The 21,136-nt window shown below is 34.6% G+C and overlaps 1 protein-coding gene across 3 annotated transcripts in view; it reads left to right on the top strand.

Moving 5' to 3' along the window:
* Positions 1 to 21,136, top strand: part of CSMD3 (CUB and Sushi multiple domains 3) — a 1,210,091-nt gene that overhangs the window by 830,911 nt on the left and 358,044 nt on the right. For all 3 annotated transcript variants that reach the window (XM_058564813.1, XM_058564812.1, XM_058564811.1), the window contains 2 exons: positions 2,217 to 2,432; positions 4,146 to 4,334. In XM_058564813.1, coding sequence (XP_058420796.1) covers positions 2,217 to 2,432; positions 4,146 to 4,334 — 405 coding nt within the window. The remainder of the gene's footprint in view (positions 1 to 2,216; positions 2,433 to 4,145; positions 4,335 to 21,136) is intronic.

Below are 21,136 nucleotides of genomic sequence, written 5' to 3'. Positions count from 1 at the left end.
TTTCACCCTCGTCCCTCCCCCCTTCCCCTATGGTAACTACCAATCCAATCTCTCTCTCTATGTGTTTGTTTGTTGTTGTTTTTATCTTCTACTTATGAGTGAGATCGTATGGTATTTGACCTTCTCCCTCTGACTTATTTTGTGTGGCATAATACCCTCAATGTCCATCAATGTTGTCACAATTTCATAGTTTCTTGTGGCTGAGTAGTATTCCATTGTGTATATATACATGTTCTTTATCCATTTGTCCGTTGATGGGCACTTAGGTTGCTTCCAAGTCTTGGCTATTGTGAATAATGCTGAAATGAACACAGGGGTGCGTGTATCTTTACGTGTTTGTGTTTTCACATTCTTTGGATAAATACTCAGCTGTGGAATAGCTGGATTGTATGGTAGTCCTACTCTTAATTTTTTGAGGAATCTCCATACTGGTTTCCATAGTGGTTGCACCAATTTGGTTAAAAAATTAACCAAAAACTTAACCAAAGAGGTGAAGATCTGTACAATGAAAACTATAAAACATTGTTGAAAGAAATTGAAGAAGACATAAAGAAATGGAAAGATATTCCGTGCTCCTAGATTGGAAGAATTAACATAGATAAAATGTCCATACTTCCTAAAGCATTCTATAGATTCAGTGCAATCTCTATCAAAGTACCACTTGTGTTTTTAAAAAACAATGAGGACTCCAATAATATCCAGCATTTGGAACTAAAATGTAGATAAATAATATCAAAGAATGTTACTTATCACCCCTGGGTTTTGGTTTTTGGATAAAGATTTTGGTGATATTTTTAGGTCAAGTTAAAAAGAAAGCACTTCAAGGGAAAGATGAATGTGTTAGTCATTCTTTATTTCATTTGGGGTCTTACACACAGTATGGTGTGTGTGTGTGTATATGTGTGATTGTTAGTCTTTTACATATGTTCTAGACAATATCATTAAAAACTCACATAAGAACATAAGGCGATGCCATGCCATACTCACCAGAATGGAACAAATGCAAGCATCAAAAATTTTCAAGTATTAGTAAGAATAGAGAGTAACCAGATTTGATGATGGAAATGTACATTGGCACAGTCACTTTGTAAAACAATATCTATTAAAGCTGAACATGTATATATATGTATACATATCCATCCCACAACCCAGTAATTCCACTCCTAGTTATCTACCCAATAGTAATAAACACATACGTTCTTCAAAAGACATATTTGAATGCCCACAGCAGTGCCATCTGCATTCATGCTTAAATGCAAACCACCCAAATGACCATCAACTGTTGAACAGATAAATGAATGTGGTGTCTCCACAAAGTGAAATGCTATACTATACATCACTGAAAATAAATAATCCACAACTACATGCAAAAATAGAGATGAATCTCACATACTTAATATTGAGTAAAAGAACTCAGACCTAAAAGAATAGATGTTATATAAATCCAATATATAAACTACAAATGCTTTGTCTAAAGTAGTTAAACTAACCTATGCTACTACAATGAGTGAATGGTTACTTTTGGCAAAGTGAAGTGACCAAAAATTTGCGCAAAGAGGGCCCTGGGTGTTGGTAATGTTGTGTCTGTTGATTTGGGTGCTGTTTGCATAGGTGTGGTCAGTTTGTGAAAAGTCAATGAGCTGAACACTTATATGTGCATTTCCAGTAGATTATATGCACAGGTTGAAATGTGTGAAAAATAAGTGGAGAGTCATTATATTCATTTAACAAATAATTCCTCACTATGCGTGCTTTATATTTCTCTTCTAAAGGAGAGTTAAATGTTTTTGGAAGTTGGGTGCTATATTACTAAGCACTATTTTAATGTTGTTTGAGGGGATTGCAGAAGGAAATGAAGGAGGCATGTAAATGTTTGCCGGAAGCTGCACTTCTATTGTAAATAAAGGATATGAAATTTCCTTGAAATTTTCAGAAAACTCAGGTGATGTCTTTTCAGGTATTAATTTTTAAATTTTATTTCCAAGCAGTTTCCAAGACATGACTCACTATATCTTTTATAAGGAAACTGAAGGAAAAAAAAAAAGACCCCAAAGAAAGATAATATTATGCTATACATTTGAAATATTTTATAGCAGTGCCGTCCGTTTTCAGAGAAATCAATTTCAAGGAGAATCATGGTTTTAGTTAGTTTGGTGACTCTCTGTGTTTTACTGATATACTTTGCACAAGTCTAATTTTTCTCTTTTTCTTAATAGGTGTGCAGTTCAACTTTCACACCTTTCATTTGGAAGACCATCACGACTACTTACTGATCACAGAGAACGGTAGTTTTACCCAACCACTGGCACGCCTGACTGGTTCAGAACTTCCTTCAACAATCAATGCTGGTCTCTATGGAAATTTCAGGGCTCAATTGCGCTTCATTTCAGATTTTTCAATATCATATGAAGGATTCAATATTACATTCTCTGGTAAGAAAGTAAACAAACAAATTAAAAAGCTCTTTGAGTTACAAAAAATCAGGTTTTTAAAAGTATGAGCATGACGTATGTATGACAAAACAGAGAGGGAAAAATAACAGAAAAGAAAAGAAGAAAGCAAAGAAATACCTGTCAACAAATTTTAAGGGAAGTTTAAAATACCGTAAAGATTGTCTATAGTAATACATTAAAGGGAACACGTAAACAAAAGCAAAAGTAAATTAATTCACTAAAATCTACTAGAAGTACATTAATTACATTTCTTTGAGTTGCACTCCTTCAGAGTTCTAACAGAGGGCAAAAATAACTGAAATTCCTAGGGAACTTAAAATGGAAATTCAAATATATATTTTAAAGTTTCAATTAGACTCAAAAATGAAATGTATATTAAACCAGTAATATTCTAGTTTTACATGTCTTGGAAAAGGCATAGTTTACGGGCCAAAATTAAGATAAACTTAATTTATTCATTTGGAACTAGATGATCTAGAAACAAATTAATGTGGTTATCCTTTTATTCTAGAATAACCTCATCTATAGGTAACATTATGACTTGGATTCCAGAAAAAAAGTTTATAAGAACAAAGTGAATAAAAAATATTCCCATCAGTTAGATTTCGACTTTCTAGTTGAATGAAATAGTGAGACAAGTAGTTATTTCTTAATACAGAAACAAATTAATAAGTAAACCTTATACCAACTTTCTAACATTAAAATTGTAATATTTTAATACTTTAATATTTTAATACTTTAATATTTTAATGTAATATTTAATACAAATACTAACTGTGTTCTTCAACTATTATTCTAGTATTTGCATGGAAATAATTAAGGTATTCCATAATGAATAGTAAATAAGCATAATCAGTTTTAACCTAGAGTATTAAAAGTATGTCCAAATAAATTTTTTAAACAATACAATAATAGCTCATCAACATGAAACAATCCCTGTAATTCTCCATTGCAATTATAGAGTAAGTGCATGCTCTGGGAATATTTTTAGATATGTTACTTCTTCTTAGGACTATGTATAAATTGTAATATTGTTGTTTAATCAACTCTACTCTCTCATCCCCTGAAGAGTGTTTAGCTGTTCATTTTCATGATGTCATTCATTGCTTGGGGAAATTTTCTTGTATAAATCTGTAATATAACAATTTTCAGTGTGTGGGCACTTCAGTCTTACATAAACCCTTGCATCTGAAGTCACATATTTTTCAGAATTTGAATTAATTGAACTACTTGTATACTAGAGACACAAGTGCCTTTGTCATTTAGACAGAAACCATTAAGTAAAATGCATTTCAAAAGTGCAAATGATTTCATTCCAAATGTTATTTTGTGTTTGAAAATATGCATGTATTATACCATTATTGTAAGTAAAAAAAATCTATGAAATGGAAATGTTTCTAATGCAGAAGAAAGAATATGAAATAAATAGCTACATTTTCAATTTATCATTCAGAAGGTGACATTTTCTCATCTATATTGAATTTTACAAATAAAAGTATTCATTAAGTTATTAGATCTTTCACAAAAGAAGAAAGTTATGTGTGCAATTAGCATGTTCCCGTAAGTATACATTTAGTCACTTTTTAAATGCACGACTAGGCCATAAAAGCATCCAGTTTGCAAACAATAGGAATATACTCTTAAAAGTCACTACTATGATTATCTTTGTCTTCCTCTCTGCCTAATTTACAGAGTATAACCTTGAACCTTGTGAAGATCCTGGAATTCCTCAGTATGGTAGCCGAATTGGGTTCAACTTTGGGGTTGGTGACACTCTGACCTTCTCTTGTTCATTGGGTTATCGACTAGAAGGGACATCAGAGATCATCTGTCTTGGTGGTGGCCGACGAGTGTGGAGTGCACCCCTGCCAAGGTGTGTGGGTACGTGGTCAGCTGCTTTCATTTGCTTGTACGTGTAGTCACTGTCCATGGAGTTGCATGGTTATACACTCTTCGTTTCTATAATATGTTCAATTTCTTCATTTATTTCATATTAGTTATCTCAATTTTTGTTTCCACTTGGCAATCTGGTGTACTTCAATTAACTTTTCAACTGCTCCAGTCAAGCAAACATGCTTCTAATTTGTTTTCAGATCATGGGGATAAGGAATGAATAGATAGATAGATGGATGGATGAAAGGATGGATGGATAGATAGATGATAGAATGATAGAGTCATCTTTTGAGAGCTTACAGAAAATTACATTCTAGATAGATAGATAGATAGATAGACAGACAGATAGATGGACAGATAGAATGATGGTCATATTTTGAGAGCTTACAGAAAATTACTTTCTTTTATTCTATTGGTAGATGATTTTCCATGACATCTGACTGAAATTTTGACAGTATTTTATAACTTAGAATTAACATGCATGATTAGAATTAACAAGATGATTACAAGGGAAAATGTGTCAAATAAATAATAGATAATTAATTTGAGGGCTATGAAGCCATGTATTGATTCAATAGGTACAATCTATATAATTAATCTATTAAGATAGGTGAATTAAGATGTCAATTCATTTCATGCTGTGAGATAAAGACTAGCAATAATTAAAATATTGAAAGTTTGGAGTCCCATCTCAACCTTTGGAAATGAATGTTTTGAATGATAAAAAGAAAAAAAGATTTCTGTATAGAAAAAAGACTTTTTCATTAGGAGTTAAGTCATTCCCTATTTAGATTAGGAAATAGGGAGGCAAGAATTTCTTCAGGTTATCAGCCATTCAGTGGTTATCAGTACTTACTTTCATGATAGAACAAGATGTAAATGGTCATTTTATAATTATTTCACAAAGCTATTAAAACTCTCAAAAACCTTTCATTTAAATTTAATTGTAAGTTTAATTGTGGGTCACAGATCTGTGTAAATTATGCTACAAAATCAGGCAGATTGGTAAAGATCTGATCTGTGGTTCAATATCTTGTCTTTTTCTATGGAGGCAAAATGCCCTCAGATGAAAATGAGAATTAAGAGGATACCTTCAAGCCTTATTCAATATATTGTCCATTATATAGAATGTGGGAATTCCTGTGGCTCCCCAAATCAAGTAAAAAAATATAATCTTCCAGGTTAATGTGAGTCTGAGGCTTTTATAGTGATGAGATTGTTTTCACAGCCCCTTTGGGTTTTATAACAGACAAGTTGATACATAACAGATGAAATTTCTTTTTAAAATCACAGACTGGGCTGGCCCCGTGGCTTAGTGGTTAAGTGAGCGCGCTCTGCTGCTGGCGGCCCGGATTCAGATCCCGGGCTCGCACTGACGCACCGCTTCTCCGGCCATGCTGAGGCTGTGTCCCACATACAGCAGCTAGAAGGATATGCAGCTATGACATACAACTATTCACTAGGGCTTTGGGGGAAAAATAAATAAATAAATAAAATTTAAAATCACAGACTTTTACAGAAATGGCACAAGTAACCACAGAGGCTTGAACCTGGGAGGTGATGAGCAGTCACACTCTTAGAACATCTTTTCCAGGAAGTTATGTAGGATGCAGTCCTTCTGTTTTTTGTTGTTGTTGTTTGTTTTTCGTTTGTTTTGTTTTTTGTTTTTCCCTGCTGTTACCAGATTTGGAATTCCTCTCCTTACCTGAATTGCCCTCATTTCCATTTTTGTTTGGTGTGAATATTTTCAAAGGCCACTTTTGAGAACCTTGGGAATAGTCCAAGTGAAGGCTGAGGAGTGCCTGGGTCTATATCCTGGTCATTTGATACTGGGTTAATTCACCTGTTCAAATTTCATTTTTTTCATCTGCAAAATGGTTACAACAGTAGCACCTAATTCATTGTTATAAATTGGTTACGAGGATTAAAAGAGATTAGCCATGCCAATCAGACACCCAGTACAATTCCTGGAATATAGGAAGGATTCAGAATTTAGATGTTATTGGAACTCTTATTATATTGAGTATAATCTGCTGTCTATCCAGCCCATCAATGTAGTTTATAAAACCAATCTCAGTAGGGAATGAATTCCATTTTATAAAACACTAGCATTTATGATGGTCTACTAGGTTCTTTTATATATAGTTGTGTCATTTAATCCTTACTATAATCCTGTTATTATTATTTACCTCACTTTTCATCAGAAGAACCTTAGCCTTAGAGATGTTAAATAACTTGCCCAAGATCGTCAAGGTTGTAAGGGGCAGAACCATGATTTGTATGCAATCTTTCTCATCCCCAAACTCAACTTTTTCCTGTTAGATGGTTTTATCTCAAAAAGGTCTAGAGAAAGGTGAATCTTGAAGGACTCTAAGTGATGCAGAGTTAATTAATATTTTCTCTCCAAGTACCAAATGCATACCAGGTTGTTACACAGGCTGAGAAGAAATTGCTTGAGTGTACATTTTTAAAGTTTAGTCCACGTTTATAATAAATTTTAATAAATGGATTTATGAAAATCCAACGGCAAAAAAAGTAACTTCAAGTTAGTTTTGTTTTATTAAAGTATTTTGAATTTATTTGTGCCTAAATCTTTAATGGGAAGGATGAAATAAAATCACTGTATGGACAAATTTCGAAAGCAAAGTTATTGCCAAGGGAATTTTTCCCCCATTTTCAAATTAGCTGTGCTTTGCTTTTAAGCTTACTGAAATTTAAGTTAAGTCTATTGCCCTTAATAAATGCCACTCTAGGTATACATTTAAGTTACAAGATGGGGAGAAATATTCCTTCAAAGAGAATGACTTTAAAAATTTTCCTTCTCCAATTTTCTTTAAACTTTTCTTCACTACTTTGCCTATGCTTTAAAACAAATGTGTTCCTTTTTGTATTTCTGGTTCGACGTATGCATATGTATATATTTCTTATTTTGTTATCTTTTCAAAGTTCACAGTCTTTAGTCACATAATATGCACATTATGTGTAACTATTCATATGAACAGACCCAATTTTAGCAATGCTAGTTTATTGGACAGTTTGTATTTCTTCTTTGATTCTTTGTACTTTTCACTTCATGTATCTCTAATGCCAATTCTCTGTTCCATACTTGCTTAAAAACCATTGTTTAGTTCTCAGCATTGCCAACCTCATAGAAAGCTTACATTACAGACAGTGGCCAAGTTATAAGTAGGCTGGATTCCAAACGTTTGCTTCTGTTTCCATTATTTGGAATCTAGATGGTGTTTCTCTGGCACAAGGTTGCAAATGATGGATACATTCCCCGAACAAACCATAGATGAGGTTTTAAATTTTATGTCAAGCGTAAAACTAATACTAACATTTACTAAAATGACTTATGTATACATAGGTTATAACTCTTTTGGCAGTAAGACAACTGATAATGAAAGCTAATTTTTGGAAACTTACTTTTTGTTTATGTATGTTTAATTTTGATTTTATGTTTAGTGTGTAAATTGGTTGGTGTCTTTTGGTCTCTTGGTAGAATTTGGTGAAAATTACCTTAATTCTGGATGTTAGATGACTAATAAATAATATTTTCTTTTAAGTAATTTCCTGAGTAACCTCTGCATTAATGTTTTAAGGTGATATTTTAACAAAATATTAAAATATAATAATATCACAATATGGTCTTCACAGTCTATCAAAGATCATATCACGTAGTGTCTCTTTCCAAAAATCCACCGATGCTGTGAACATAGGTTTAGCATAACTATTTTATCAGGGAAGATACAATGTCTGTAAAAAACTGAAGGTTGCTCTCAAACTTAGGGACAAAGCCATGACTATTACAGTGTTCTGAGTCCCAGACTTGTGCTCGGTTCACAGTAGCACACTGCTGTCTGACTGGAGACTTCAATAAAGTTGTGAGGGGGCCAGCCGGATGGTGTAGCAGTTAAGTTCATGCGTTCTGCTTTGGCGGCTCAGGGTTCACAGGTTCGGATCCTGGGCGCGGACCTACTGACTGCTCATCAAGCTGTGCTGAGGTGACGTCCCACAGAGAAGAACTAGAAGAACCTACAACTAGGATATACAACTATGTACTGGGGCTTTGGGGGAGAAAAAAGAAAAAGAGGAAGATTGGCAACAGATGCTAGCTCAGGGCCAATCTTCCACAAAAAAAAAATAAATAAATAAAGAGTAAAGTTGGGAGGAAATCTGACCTTAATTATGGTTGATACATGGCTTAAGAGAACTCCTTATGCTGTCCTCTAATCAGAGGAAACTTCTTTGAAGATGTCCCATTTATTGGGGGGTTTTCAAGCACAGGGAAATTTATAGAGGCAGGAGAAGAATCTTGATAAATTGAGAGCATAACTCCCACTCAGAAGCAGGATTCTTCTCCCCAAGTAATGGCCTCCATTGCAGGCACATAGTTCATTGTTACGTTTTTGGGAAGTTGTTCAGATCTCTTTCCTGCCAAGTTTCCTCAGACATAAAATGTGAATAATCACATCCACGATGCAAGATAGCTTATAGCTCTAAGCGATAAAAGACATGTAAATCATCTAAAGCACTGCTCAACATATGACAGTTGCTCAACAAACCTGAGTCCCTTTTCCTTGTGCCTGCCACTCTCTCTACTGCCGAACATCCGATTTTCCTAAGAGCCGCAATGACTGATAGCTGTGAGAAGTGATTTTCACCGCCCAGCAGGAGAGGAAAAAGACGAAGCAAAAGAAGAGATGAAAAAGTTGTGGTGTGCTCTCAGCAGCTAAGTACTTCACACATATGATCTCATTTACTATTTAGTGATCAAGACCAAAGTTTTACCTTCAAAAAAATACATATCTATAATTATGTTTTACATTTTGGAAAAGAAAAAAATAATTAACAAGTAAAATGATATTTCAGTGAAGATATTTTATATTTAAGTTGTTGTCCTGGAGAGCCATGTTTCTAAGAAGGAAATGGATATCTGGTCACCTTTTTAAGTGGCAACCAAATGCCAAAAAACAAACAAAAAAGCATAAGAAAGTTGATTACTTTGAAAATAAGAAACACGATCCTGTTTTCGGTCAAGAAATAAGTACTTGATTTCTTTTTCTAAAGTTCAAAATTACAAAAAACACTGGCATTTCCATTGTGATGTTTCTAAATCAAGAAAAAATTTGTGCATCTTCCCTCAGCATCCAAATATTCCAGGAACCAAGCCAGGTCATGTTACAAATAAACAAAGAGCTAACGAAAGAGCATGTTGTTTTGGAAAGTAGATGAGCAAGTTAAATATTAGTAATGATTTGTCTTTAGGCAGGAATCCACACATTTTAAGAAGCCCACGCATTTTGAAGTCATTTTAAAGACATTCATTCATTCATCTTCGTAATCCCCCATTTAACATATCCACTTCTATTTCTAATTTTATGTCATTGATTTTTTTATTCAACCTTGGACAAGTAACAACATCTTGCCTTAATCACAAATCAAATGAGAAAAATGATAACTCTGCATTACGTATCCACATATTTTTCTCACCTTTCTGACTTTTTAGGTAATATATGATGATAGTTTATTGTTTAGTTTAAAAATGAATTGTAATATCAGAAACAGGGCTCAGCAAATGTGAGAATTCTCTGTACTGTCATTGTAACTTCTCTATAAAAGTACAACTATTCTAAAATGAAAAGTTTATTAAAAATTCCCAAAATTGAAAGAATAAAATGCATTTTAAGAGGCAATTCATCTTTAAACAAATTCTGTTTGTTTCATTTCAACCTCCTAGCTCTCTATACTAAAATTATATACATCAGACACGCACATATGTATATCAGATGTGACTGATTTATCAAGTTAGTCGTCATTGTAGATATATAGCCCTGTAGAAAGTAAATTAGAATTAAGAGACTTGAATTTCTCTTAGATGTTACCATTAATTAGCTGGCTGACTTTAAGCAAATGTCTTAATTTTATGTGCTTCTCTTTTCTGGAAATGATGAGGCCAATATGAGTTCTACTCAACCCAAATATTTCTTGTAAAGATAAGAGAAAAAATTAGATAGAAAAGTGCTCTGATAAGTTATATACACAAATGTATATTTATATTTTTCTTATATAATTATGTCTGACTGCATTGATTTCATGATTTGACAATATAAAAAATCTATAATATTAACTTATACTTGTTCAGTGCTTTATAGTTTTTTTAAGAGTCTCATGCTTGCAACTTTATGAAGTAAGCAGAGGAGGTATTATTGCTATTTAACAGCCAAGAAAATGCTACTCAGAAAGCTTACAAGTAATGAGTGGAAGACTATGCCCCAAACCAACTCTTAAAACTGTTAGACCAATGTTGTGATATTCCAGGTGGCGTTTTTTTTTATTACCTTATTTATTGATGCACTATTTTGGACTACTACCATTTTTTATGCAATAGACCAGGGGTGAGCAAACTTTTTCTTTAAATGCCAGATAATAAATATTTTGGGCTCTGTGGGCCACACAGTTTTGGTCACACTACTAAACTCTGCCATTGTATTGTGAAAGCAGCAATAGACAATACATAAATGAATAGATGCATCTGTATTCCAATAAAACTTTATTTACAAAAGCAGACAGCAGGCTGGATGTGGCCCTGGGGCCATAGTCTGCTGACCTCTGCAACAGACATACCAGGCTCAGTCAACTTAAATATCCCCTCTGCATTTTGGAATTTACTAGTCATTCATCCTTTAAAGAAAGAAGAAAGGATCCTTTTCCCATTCTCTATTTTTTCATCTTGGGCTCTGTTTATAAAAGTAGTACATAGTTTAATTATTTCTAAGAGAAAAGATTTCTCATGTTTTTACAAAAAGAGTGTTAAGATTGTGTGTGTGTATGTGTGTGTGTGAAGACTTATGTAGTTTATGGGTAACATAATTCTCAACCATCTCCAAATCCTTGCATATACCCAGATCTCTTCTGAGTACCAAGTCTGTGTTCCCAGCTGTACACTGGACATCTCCATATGGGCATCCTCCCACAGGCACATTGACTTCACATGCCAAAACAGAACTCATTGTCTCCTCAGCCAAATTAGCTCTTCCTTCTGCACTCTTTATTTTAGTTATGACATCATTTTCATCCAATCATCCAGGATAGAAATTGTGTCATCTTTCACACCCCCTTTCTCTCTGTCTCTAATATATTGGAGTAATCACTGAGACCTACCACCTAAAGCTATTGCTCAAATTTATCACCATTTCCATTCTCACTACCATTATCCTAGTCTAGCTGTCATTGTTCCTCATAAAGATTAACATAATAGTACAGTAATAGTAGTGTGTGCTAGGCATTGTGCTAAACCATGTATATATATTCTTTTATTCACATCTTCCTTTTGAAAACCATTTGAGAAAATATATTATTATTATCCCATTTAGAAAGTAGCTAGATTAATTATATAACTTGATCAAGAGCTTGAAACCAGCTCTTTCTAACTACAATGCTCATGTTTTAGCAATTACATGTGTAATTTCACTGTATTACCTCCTTCTTTCCAACTGGACTTCTTGTTTCCAAATTTCCATCATCTAATTTATCTTCAATAGTGTTGCTAGTTATATTTGTCTTAATTGATGAATAACAAATTACCCACAAACCTAGCAGCTTAAAATAGCACGTTTACTTTCTCATGATTTCAGTGGGGTGTCTAGGCATGACTTAACCGGGTCCTCTTCTTATAGTCTTACAAGGCTGCAATCAAGGTGTTGACCAGGGCTGAGTTCCTACCTGAGGTTCAGGATCCTCTTCCAAATTTACATGGTTATTGGAAGTAATCAGTTCCTGGTAGTTGTAGGACTGAGAGCTTCAGTTCTTTGCTCAGCTCCTAAAGGTCATCCACAGTTCCTTACCATGTGGACGTCCTCAACACAGCTGTTAACTTCATCAAGCCAGCAAAGAGAGTCCCTCTAGTGAGTCACTGGCAAGATGTAGTTTTATATAATGTAATAGAATCACAGGAGTAATGAGAAGCAAGTCATAGTTCCCATTCACACTCAAGGGGAGAGGATTGCACTAAGGCATGAATGCTATGAGGTGGGTATCATGGGAGGTTCACCTTAAAATCTCTCTACTACATCACTTACCCTTAGAAAGACCAGATCATCTGTCTGTTCCCTGCTTAAATCACTAAGTGATTTCTCATTGCCTATCGGATAAAGTTGAAATTCCTTAAGTCCTTTCTTAGGTTGGCCTTATTGTGTTCCATACTCATTCCCCTATATGCCACCTGGAATACAGCCACAAGATGCTACATGCCATTCCCAAACATGCCAAGCACTTTCTGCACTTTAAGATGTTAAGGATGTGTTCAAGTCTAATGCATGCAAATGATCAAACTCTCACTTTTGTTGGCACAAGCTAACAAATAACTTCTTCATCTTAAGAAAGTGCATACAAAGGTACAGTGAGAAAGCACTGAAGGGATTGTTCAGTAGCTGGAGAATCCTTTGCATTTTAATCTGTTAAACTTTCATTCCTACCACCCTACCCTAGTTCAGAACACTGTTATCTATCATTTTCTACCTGTATTATTGTAACAGCCTAAACAGCACAATAGTCTCCATTCTTGTCGGGTTACCTCAAACCAAATAGTAGTCAGAATGAACTTCTTATAATACCAATTTGATGACTTTACTCTCTTGCTTAAAATTCTTCCATTGTTCTCCGTTGTCCTCAAGATAAATTCTGTATGTTACCCTCTTAACTCCAACCCCACCCCATAATTTGGCCAAACCAATTCATTCTTCAAACTCACCTTACTTACCCCTCCTAGTATGAAGCCCTTTTTAACCTTTAAAGAGTGCGTTAGAAGTCCTTCCTACAGGTTGCATGAAGTTTTCTGTATTTCCCCTTTCTAGGACTCATAATGCTGTATTGAATTGCCTTTTTATCTACAACAGTGTTTAGCATATGGACAGCTTTCAGTAAATTGTCGAACTGATAAAGAAATGAATATATAATATAGACAAAGCTTTATTTTCACATTTTCAACTTACTAACTTTAATTTATGTGAACAAAGCTGTACTCCAGAGGAAAACATAGTCAATTCAGCTTAATACCAATAAAGGACTGAATTGCCATTTTAGCCTGGGCCATCACACTTGTCTTTAATCTATAATGCATTTGCTGTGTGGATATTAATACATAACCTCTCAAGTCTAATAAGTAAGTCAACCAACCAACAAACAATGAAGGTACCTAAAAATACTACTGAGGAAGCTTATACTAGAAACAAAAAATATAAATTTATAGAAGTTGAATATGATGAGAAAATATTGCATCTTGTACCTATAATGTGGAATAAATTCTTCCTCAATATGTAGTCAAATTCAGAATTCAACAAGAATAGCTGACTCAAATTTTTTTTCAATGAAATGAAAAGGAAGAAAAAAAATGTGCCTGATAGAAACTGAGTATCCACAAGAGTGGGAAGAACCAATGCAATTTCCTATTTAATGGAATTGCATTGAGGACTGTGAATTTAAACTCTTCTCATTCACTTGGGATTTATAAACAAATGGATTTATAGAGAGCCTTTTATGATCTAACCAGTCCATCAGTAGATAAGCTTCTGAACTTACTCTTTTATACTATAACTGGCAAGTTAATACATACTGTTTTATCTGATGGCTGAGAGCCCCTTGAAGGGGGAGGCTGTTTCTAGTTATCTTTGTACCTCCTGTGTGTCTACCATAAACGTTGACATATCATACGTGCTCATGCTGAGCATAAGACATTCTGAGCATAAGTGTTAGTTCACCATGTGATTGATCATCATGAACCAAGTTAATCAGAGTAGACCTATCCATAATGCTGATCACTCACAGGAATACTTTCATTGAAATGATCTTCCGTGTTATTAGAGTCTCAACTTTCTTTGGACAAAAATTTTTGCTTTTTATGGTAATTTAAAATAGCAGACTCCAAAAAACACTTTATTCCCCTTGTATGTCCTCATGCTCTGACTATAAATCTTGTTGCAAGCCAAAATCTGCCTGCTAATTGGAACATTAGAAGATGAGTTAGATTTGGGATTATATAGAGGACACAGACTTCTTCAGGGGGTTGAGTTACAGAACAGGGGCAAGAAGTGGAGTATTTATTGGAATCTATGCTTCAGGGGCATGTTCTTGAAAGAATTGCAATAGTGAGAGTCTCACACCAGAAAGAATCACAAAAGTACCAGAGGAACTTGTTTTCTCTCCAACTTCTGAGTGACCTCTTCTTGGTTTTGAGAAGAATACACCCAAGTTCAGAAATACCTAGAGAATATGCTTCCTTCATCTGTGTCTAATAAACTTAACCCAGACATATTGGGAAACATGCTGAGATAAAGGGAAATGATTAGAGCTCTAAGTAGTCTTTTAAAGAAAAATAAAAACTGTAATATTAACCTAGAAAGGATGAAATTCATCAACTTTGTCATTAGACAAACTAATTTTGGTGTTTAGCTTAATATATCTTTACTTAATTAGAAAGTGACTGGTCCCCAATACATTTTAGTGCCGGGAAAGGAGTATTTTACCTGAGGTAATAATAAAAGCTAATATTTGCTGTGTGTTTACTGTATGCCCAGCATGGTTTTATGAGATTTGAATAAGGACATTGAATCACAGGAAGGGTAAGTAATTTTCCCTAGGAGAATATGTTAACAGTATTTTTATTTGAAGCAACTTAGATTGGGAGCAAATTTTTGATGTATGTAGAGATGAGCCATAAAGAATAAAAACATTAAATAAGCCACTGTGGTTCTGATATTCTGTACTAAACTGGTTCTTGCTTACAACAGTGACATCTGTGGCTCTCAAGAAATCCTATCATTTGGCAGTGTAGATAACTGGAGGAGATAATTAAATGTTATTGCTACTTGTAACTGAATTAGATTTTGATGCCATGTCTCAGGAGTGGGTAGGATTTAATTGAAGTTGCACTAGACTGACAGAACCTAAAAGCCTTTTGCAACAGGGAGGAAAGGTCATTGTCACGTTAGGCAAATAGATTTTAAAATTACTTCTAATTATATGTTTTCATCAAGCCCATGTGTCTATTTGCTTTGTGTTTGTGGGTGTGTAGATTTGTTTTTCCATTTCATCCTCGTAATATCAAAAATAATGGCAAAACATATGTATGTCATTAGTACAGAGGTTGATTCCTAGTAAATGGTTTTATTGTGTGTCATCTGGTAATACACTTAGTTAATATATGTTCAATGTACCTAGGGCTTTGAAAACAGACGAAAGAACGTTGGAACAGACTAGAACTATCAATTAGTAACAGTGCATTGTACTAAGGAACCCATCAGCCTTAAGTTCAGTGGCACTAATGGGGTAGGTGTAGTCCAAGAGAGTAGAATTGTGATTATTCTGCCTAGTAATGGCATTCAACTCCTAATCAATGGTGTGTAATACATGAATTTCATTTTTTTCATCTTTATTTCTGGTCTTTAACTGTTTTCTCTTCAGCTCCAACTTACCAATTTCAAATCCAGCTCCTTCACTGAAGGATAAAGCAGCTGAAGTCATCCTCCTTTGTTTATTATATCAAGACAGTTGCCATGGAAATAACATAATGTTATAAAATAAACATCATAAGTTAAATTCAGAATCAAGAAGGGACATATGGGTCAGGTATGAGAGAGTGTGCTTATTGACATAAACAATAGCCTTGGTAATCATAAAAAATGTCAAGGTAATTACTGAGAAAACACAGAAAAAAATGAACTTAGAGCCTTAGGAAGTTATTTGCAGAATTTAAATATTGCCCTTCAAGCAAGTGTTTTAAAGAAAAGGATTTAGGGGATTATTAACCTCCCACAAACTAAATTTCTGGCTATAAGCCATTTTTCTGCATCTCTGCATTGTACCCGAGTACTCTCTTTGTAGCCGTCTTGGAGTCCCAGTTCAAAAATTGGTATGCTCAATGTGTATGTAACATTTTTCTCTTCGTGTATTTTAATCAGTCTATAAAGACTGTGTTTAAAAAGAGGATGAATAGTTTTTATTTCACTCATTTTACTCTACCTTTCCAAATTCGTACCAAATTCGTAGTTGAATTTGTACTAGTTGTAATATGCTTGGCTACAGAATTCTGCAGGCATAAAATATTAACCTTTTTCTATCGTGTAAAATTGGAATCTCAACTGAATCTGATCACTGTTTTCTAAAAGAAATGCTGGGTTTTGTTCGTTATGGAAAACTTTTGATTTTTTTTTTTCAAATATTTTTCTGGTTTTGTGATAATGTAAGATAATTTCCCACTAGTTCAATCGTGGTATTTGAAACCACTTGTTATCATTTGCCTGTGTAACAGACTGTAGGAGGGCTTCACCACCATATCATTGCCCCCATCTGTAAAAGAAAACCCGGGTTATACTTTTTCTACTTTGAAAATTTGTAGAAAAACTCCTCTGATTATAGTCTAGGCTGTATATGCCACCTTATCCCAAATTCTTTTATTCATCTAATACATATTCATTTGATGTTTGCTCCATGATCATGTAAAAGGCGTCCTGCCTTCTTTCTAAATGAAGGACAATAAAAACTGGTGAATTTTATAAAAATACAAGCCCTCTGCTCCCCTCTCCCTACCCCTCCAACCCAACTACTCTCCCCCAGGAAACAAGATCATTGCATTAGTCAGCTGTAAGCACTGATGACTCTGTGTATTACCCTCAGGTGTGTGTGGTTAAAACAAAAGGTTGAGATCCACTGATGAAGAGAATAATGTTGTAATGAGGTTTCGCACAGTCCTCTTTTTCTTGTGACCTTGGAAAAACATTAACATGCTATTACAGGTTTCTTTCTCAGGTACAATTTCAAGGATATCAACATTGACTCTATCATGTTCTATTTTCTTTCTTTCTTTTTTTCTGATCCTCTCCCCTGAAACATCCTCATTTGATTATATTGCATTTATTGATCTCATAATGCCTTTCTCATAAAAGTAAAAACAAACAAATAAATGTACAAAGAAATACCTAAAGAGAATCAAGCAGGAATAAAGACGACATGCAAATTGCTGAGGTTTCATGAGCATCAAGGGATTTGTGAGTTGTTGATTAGTCAAAACCAAATACTCTAGATATGGAAATCACGTCTTTAAAGAATTTTCAGCCTCTTAGTAGTCTACCAAAAGCTATAACGGAGAGAAAAGAGAAATAACATTGTTGGGTGCTTATCATGTACATGGCAGTGTGGCTGGTACTATAAGGTTTTTCTCTCATTTACTTCTTACAATAATCTCGTTAAGTAGGTATTAATATTTCCACTAACCATATTGAGAAAACAATGGCCAGAGAGGTGAAGTGGTTCACATTGTGTCACAGCTAGTAAAGTAAAGTATAGATTTGTCTATCTTCCAAATCTTGTAGTTCATATTCTTTACTTCACACTTTGTTTATTTGAATTTTTCCAGAGTTGTAATATTGACACAGAGTCAAGTAGCATGACTATTTTGAAAAGCATGTTGCCATTCTGGGAACGTTATTTGGTTTTTTTTTCTTCAAGGGAAAAAAGAGAATGGTTTGAGGACTAGAAATAAAATTATGGAATTTGCCAAAGAATTTTTCCTTGAATTTGTTTATTTAATTTTCAGGATAAATATTTCTCTGGTATTTAATTCATTCCCAAATTTTGAAGGCCTTTAAGAAACTTTTTATTCAAGTTATATGCAGTGTCCATAGAAATGTTAATAAAAATAACAAGAATCAAATTTCAATGAATATTGTGAGATGATCTAGTTAGGGTTAGAATTATCCTTTTCTTTGTACATGGATGATCATGTAACATTGAAAAATTTTAAAAACTTTAATACCTATTGCTGATGATATTTCCCTTGCTGAGGACTATGTCCCCTCCACTTTTAAAAATAAGTGCTGTTCATATTAATGGATTGGCGTTCTCTCATTAAGCTCTCCAACATCTTAGCTTTGGGAAACTAAACTCAGCCCTTTGAAATTTAGTCTTCATTCATTCATTCATTCATTTATTCATTTCTTCATTAACTTACCAAACTTCGTTTGAGTGACAACAATGTTTGGCTTGCTGTGTTAGGTGATGGTGATATAATAAAGATGAATTAGATGTTAGCAATTATTCTATTAGGACACATTGATGGGTTTAATATATTTATCTCTTCTACCACCCAACAAAAAATTAAATCAATCCAATTCAACAAATATTTAGTGAACACTGAGTTGGATGGTAAAGGTAAAAATATATAACGTACTCTCTCTCATCGAGGATCTCCCACTCTATTGTAAGGGGAAATTAATACCTAAGATTAATGATGACGTAATGAGATGAGAGTAAGAAATAAAACTCATAACAGTAACAGAGAGGAATAACATTTTTTTTTTCTAGAAGGATAGGGAACAGCTTCTCAAAAATGACATTTTTGTCAAAACGAGCTGGATTTTGCCAAATAGAAAAGGTGGGGAAGGCTCCCTGGCAAAGGATATAAGATAAGTCAAAGAGGTAAAATTAACGTGTCCACAAGTCTGTTTTGGTCTGAGTAGCTTTTCCACAGCTCTTTTTTGAGTCCCAGTTCAATTATAGTGAGTCAATGTGTAGCTAACACTTTCTTCTTTCTGCTTTTTAATCAATTCATGAAGGCAACATTTCCTACAATGATAGATAGTTCTTATTTCACATATTTTTCTGTGTTGTTTGGAAATTTGGGTATATGTTTTATTAGAATTGATATATTAATAAATAGCAACTCTGTAATATTCCATATGGTACAGACTCTGGACTTGGAAAAAAACACCGTAGGTTCAAATCATGGCTTAAAACTTAGTGGTTGTGGAGCCAGCCCTGATGGCCTAGTTGTTAAAATTCGGCATGCTCTGCTTCGATGGCCGGGTTTGGTTCCTGGACAAGGAACCACACCACTCGTCTGTCAGTAGCGATGCTGTGGTGGCAGCTCACATAGAAGAACCAGGACTTACAACTAGAATATACAACTATGTACTGGGTCTTGGAGAGGAAAAAAAAATCACCTCTTTAAAAAAATAACTTAGTGATAGTGGCAAGTTGGACAAGATATTTAACCTCTCTGACCCCCATCTATATAATGGAGATAAGTAAAAAATGTTTAAGTTTATTGAGTTCTTATTGGCCAGGCACTGTGCTAAGTGATTTACATGTATTAACCCATTCAGTCTTCTCAGCAAGTATGATGTAGAAAAGTGTTATTATCATCCCCATTTTACAGATGAGACCAATAAGATACAGAGAAGTTACTTCACTTAAGTAGCTGTGTCCCCAAGATAACACAATGCTCATTGCCTGAATATACAATCTAGTAATTCGGCACGAATGAGCTTAAATTCGTTTTTTTTTGCATACAGACCAAATTAGGAGGCCTACTCTGTCTTCAGGAAACCTGAAGATGAAAACACAGCATTCATCATTGCTTAGTGCAACAGGGCAAGGGCTGTACAAGATGAGAGGCAGACAGAGTTTGAATGATAGAGAATCTTGTATGCTATGTTAAGGAGTAATTGATACCCATTGAGATCTTTTAAGCAAAAGAATAATATGGTCCAATTTATATCTTATGAGATCTTTCAGATATTTACACGTATGGATGATGGATTTGGTTTTCCCTAGCTTTGTTTAGCTCTACTGAAATTAGGGAAATCCATTATGAAGGGGTTCTAATATCCTATATGTGTTAGGCTCATGAGGCAGAACAGTAAACTTGGAGAGGAGGGGCAGTTTTTAAGAACCAAAGAATATTTGTGCTAGAGATCCTTTGAATGTTTGATTATAAACTTCTCCTTATTTTCTTCAAGTTACATGCAACAGCAGGTATTGCCTAGTAAAATCCCAATTCCTGGAATCAATTTAATGTAACATCTCCAATACTGAGGCAGATTGTTGGCTTCCCCATCAGAATTCACAGAACTCCTCTTTGATACGCTCTTCCACTGTTTTTGCATCATAGCCAGACCTCAGACCATTCCAAGAACCAGCCTCCTCTTGTGTATACCACAGAGAGAGAATAAGGAGAAATAGCCACTACTCCTGCGGCCTCCGTCTCCAGGCTCCTGACGGAGGAGGATTCCCACTGAATATACAATCTGGAAGTCATGGGAGAGGTCAAGGCTGAGAAAAAATTTCCAGGTTTTTAGCATGTAAATGCTATTGAAAGCCATGAGGTTGGATGAGATAAGCGAGGGAGTAAGTATAGACTGAGAAGAATCCAAGCCCTGGGGCTCATCAATGTTTAGAAATCTGGGGAAAAAAACAAAAACAAAGCAAAGGAGACTGAGAAGGGGGAGCCTTTAATGTAGGAGAAAAACAAATAGAAACTGATGTCCTACAGGCTAAGTGAAGAGTTTCAAGGAGAAAGGAGTAATTCCTGCCCCAAAATGCTGCTGAAAGGTTAAGTAAAATGAGGAGTGCGACTATCTATAGCCACGTGGAAGTCATTGGTGAACTTGACAAATGCAGTTTGAGTGAAGTGACAGGATGAAAGTTTGAGAAAATGAGAGAATTGCAGAGTGGATCTAGACAACTCTTTTGAGGAGTTTTGCTGAAAAGAAGATGTGTGTAATGAAGTGGTAGCTGGAGGGGAATGTTGGATCAAGAGAATTTTTTCCCTCAACTTTTCATGATAAAATTTTTCAAATATGCTCCAAAGCTGAAAGAGTAGAATATCCATATAGGTACCATCGACGTCTAATAATTGTTGAAATTTTGCCATATTTGTTTTTCTGTTATCTTTTCTACAACATTCGAAAGTACATTGCAGACATCAGCTATATTTCACCCCAGAATATTTTAAT

The sequence above is a fragment of the Diceros bicornis genome, chromosome 21 (assembly GCF_020826845.1).
Source record: "Diceros bicornis minor isolate mBicDic1 chromosome 21, mDicBic1.mat.cur, whole genome shotgun sequence".
NCBI classification, from domain to species: Eukaryota; Metazoa; Chordata; class Mammalia; order Perissodactyla; family Rhinocerotidae; genus Diceros; species Diceros bicornis.
The sequence above is the reverse complement of the archived record's forward strand: the minus strand, read 5'-3'. Positions and strand labels throughout refer to the sequence as shown.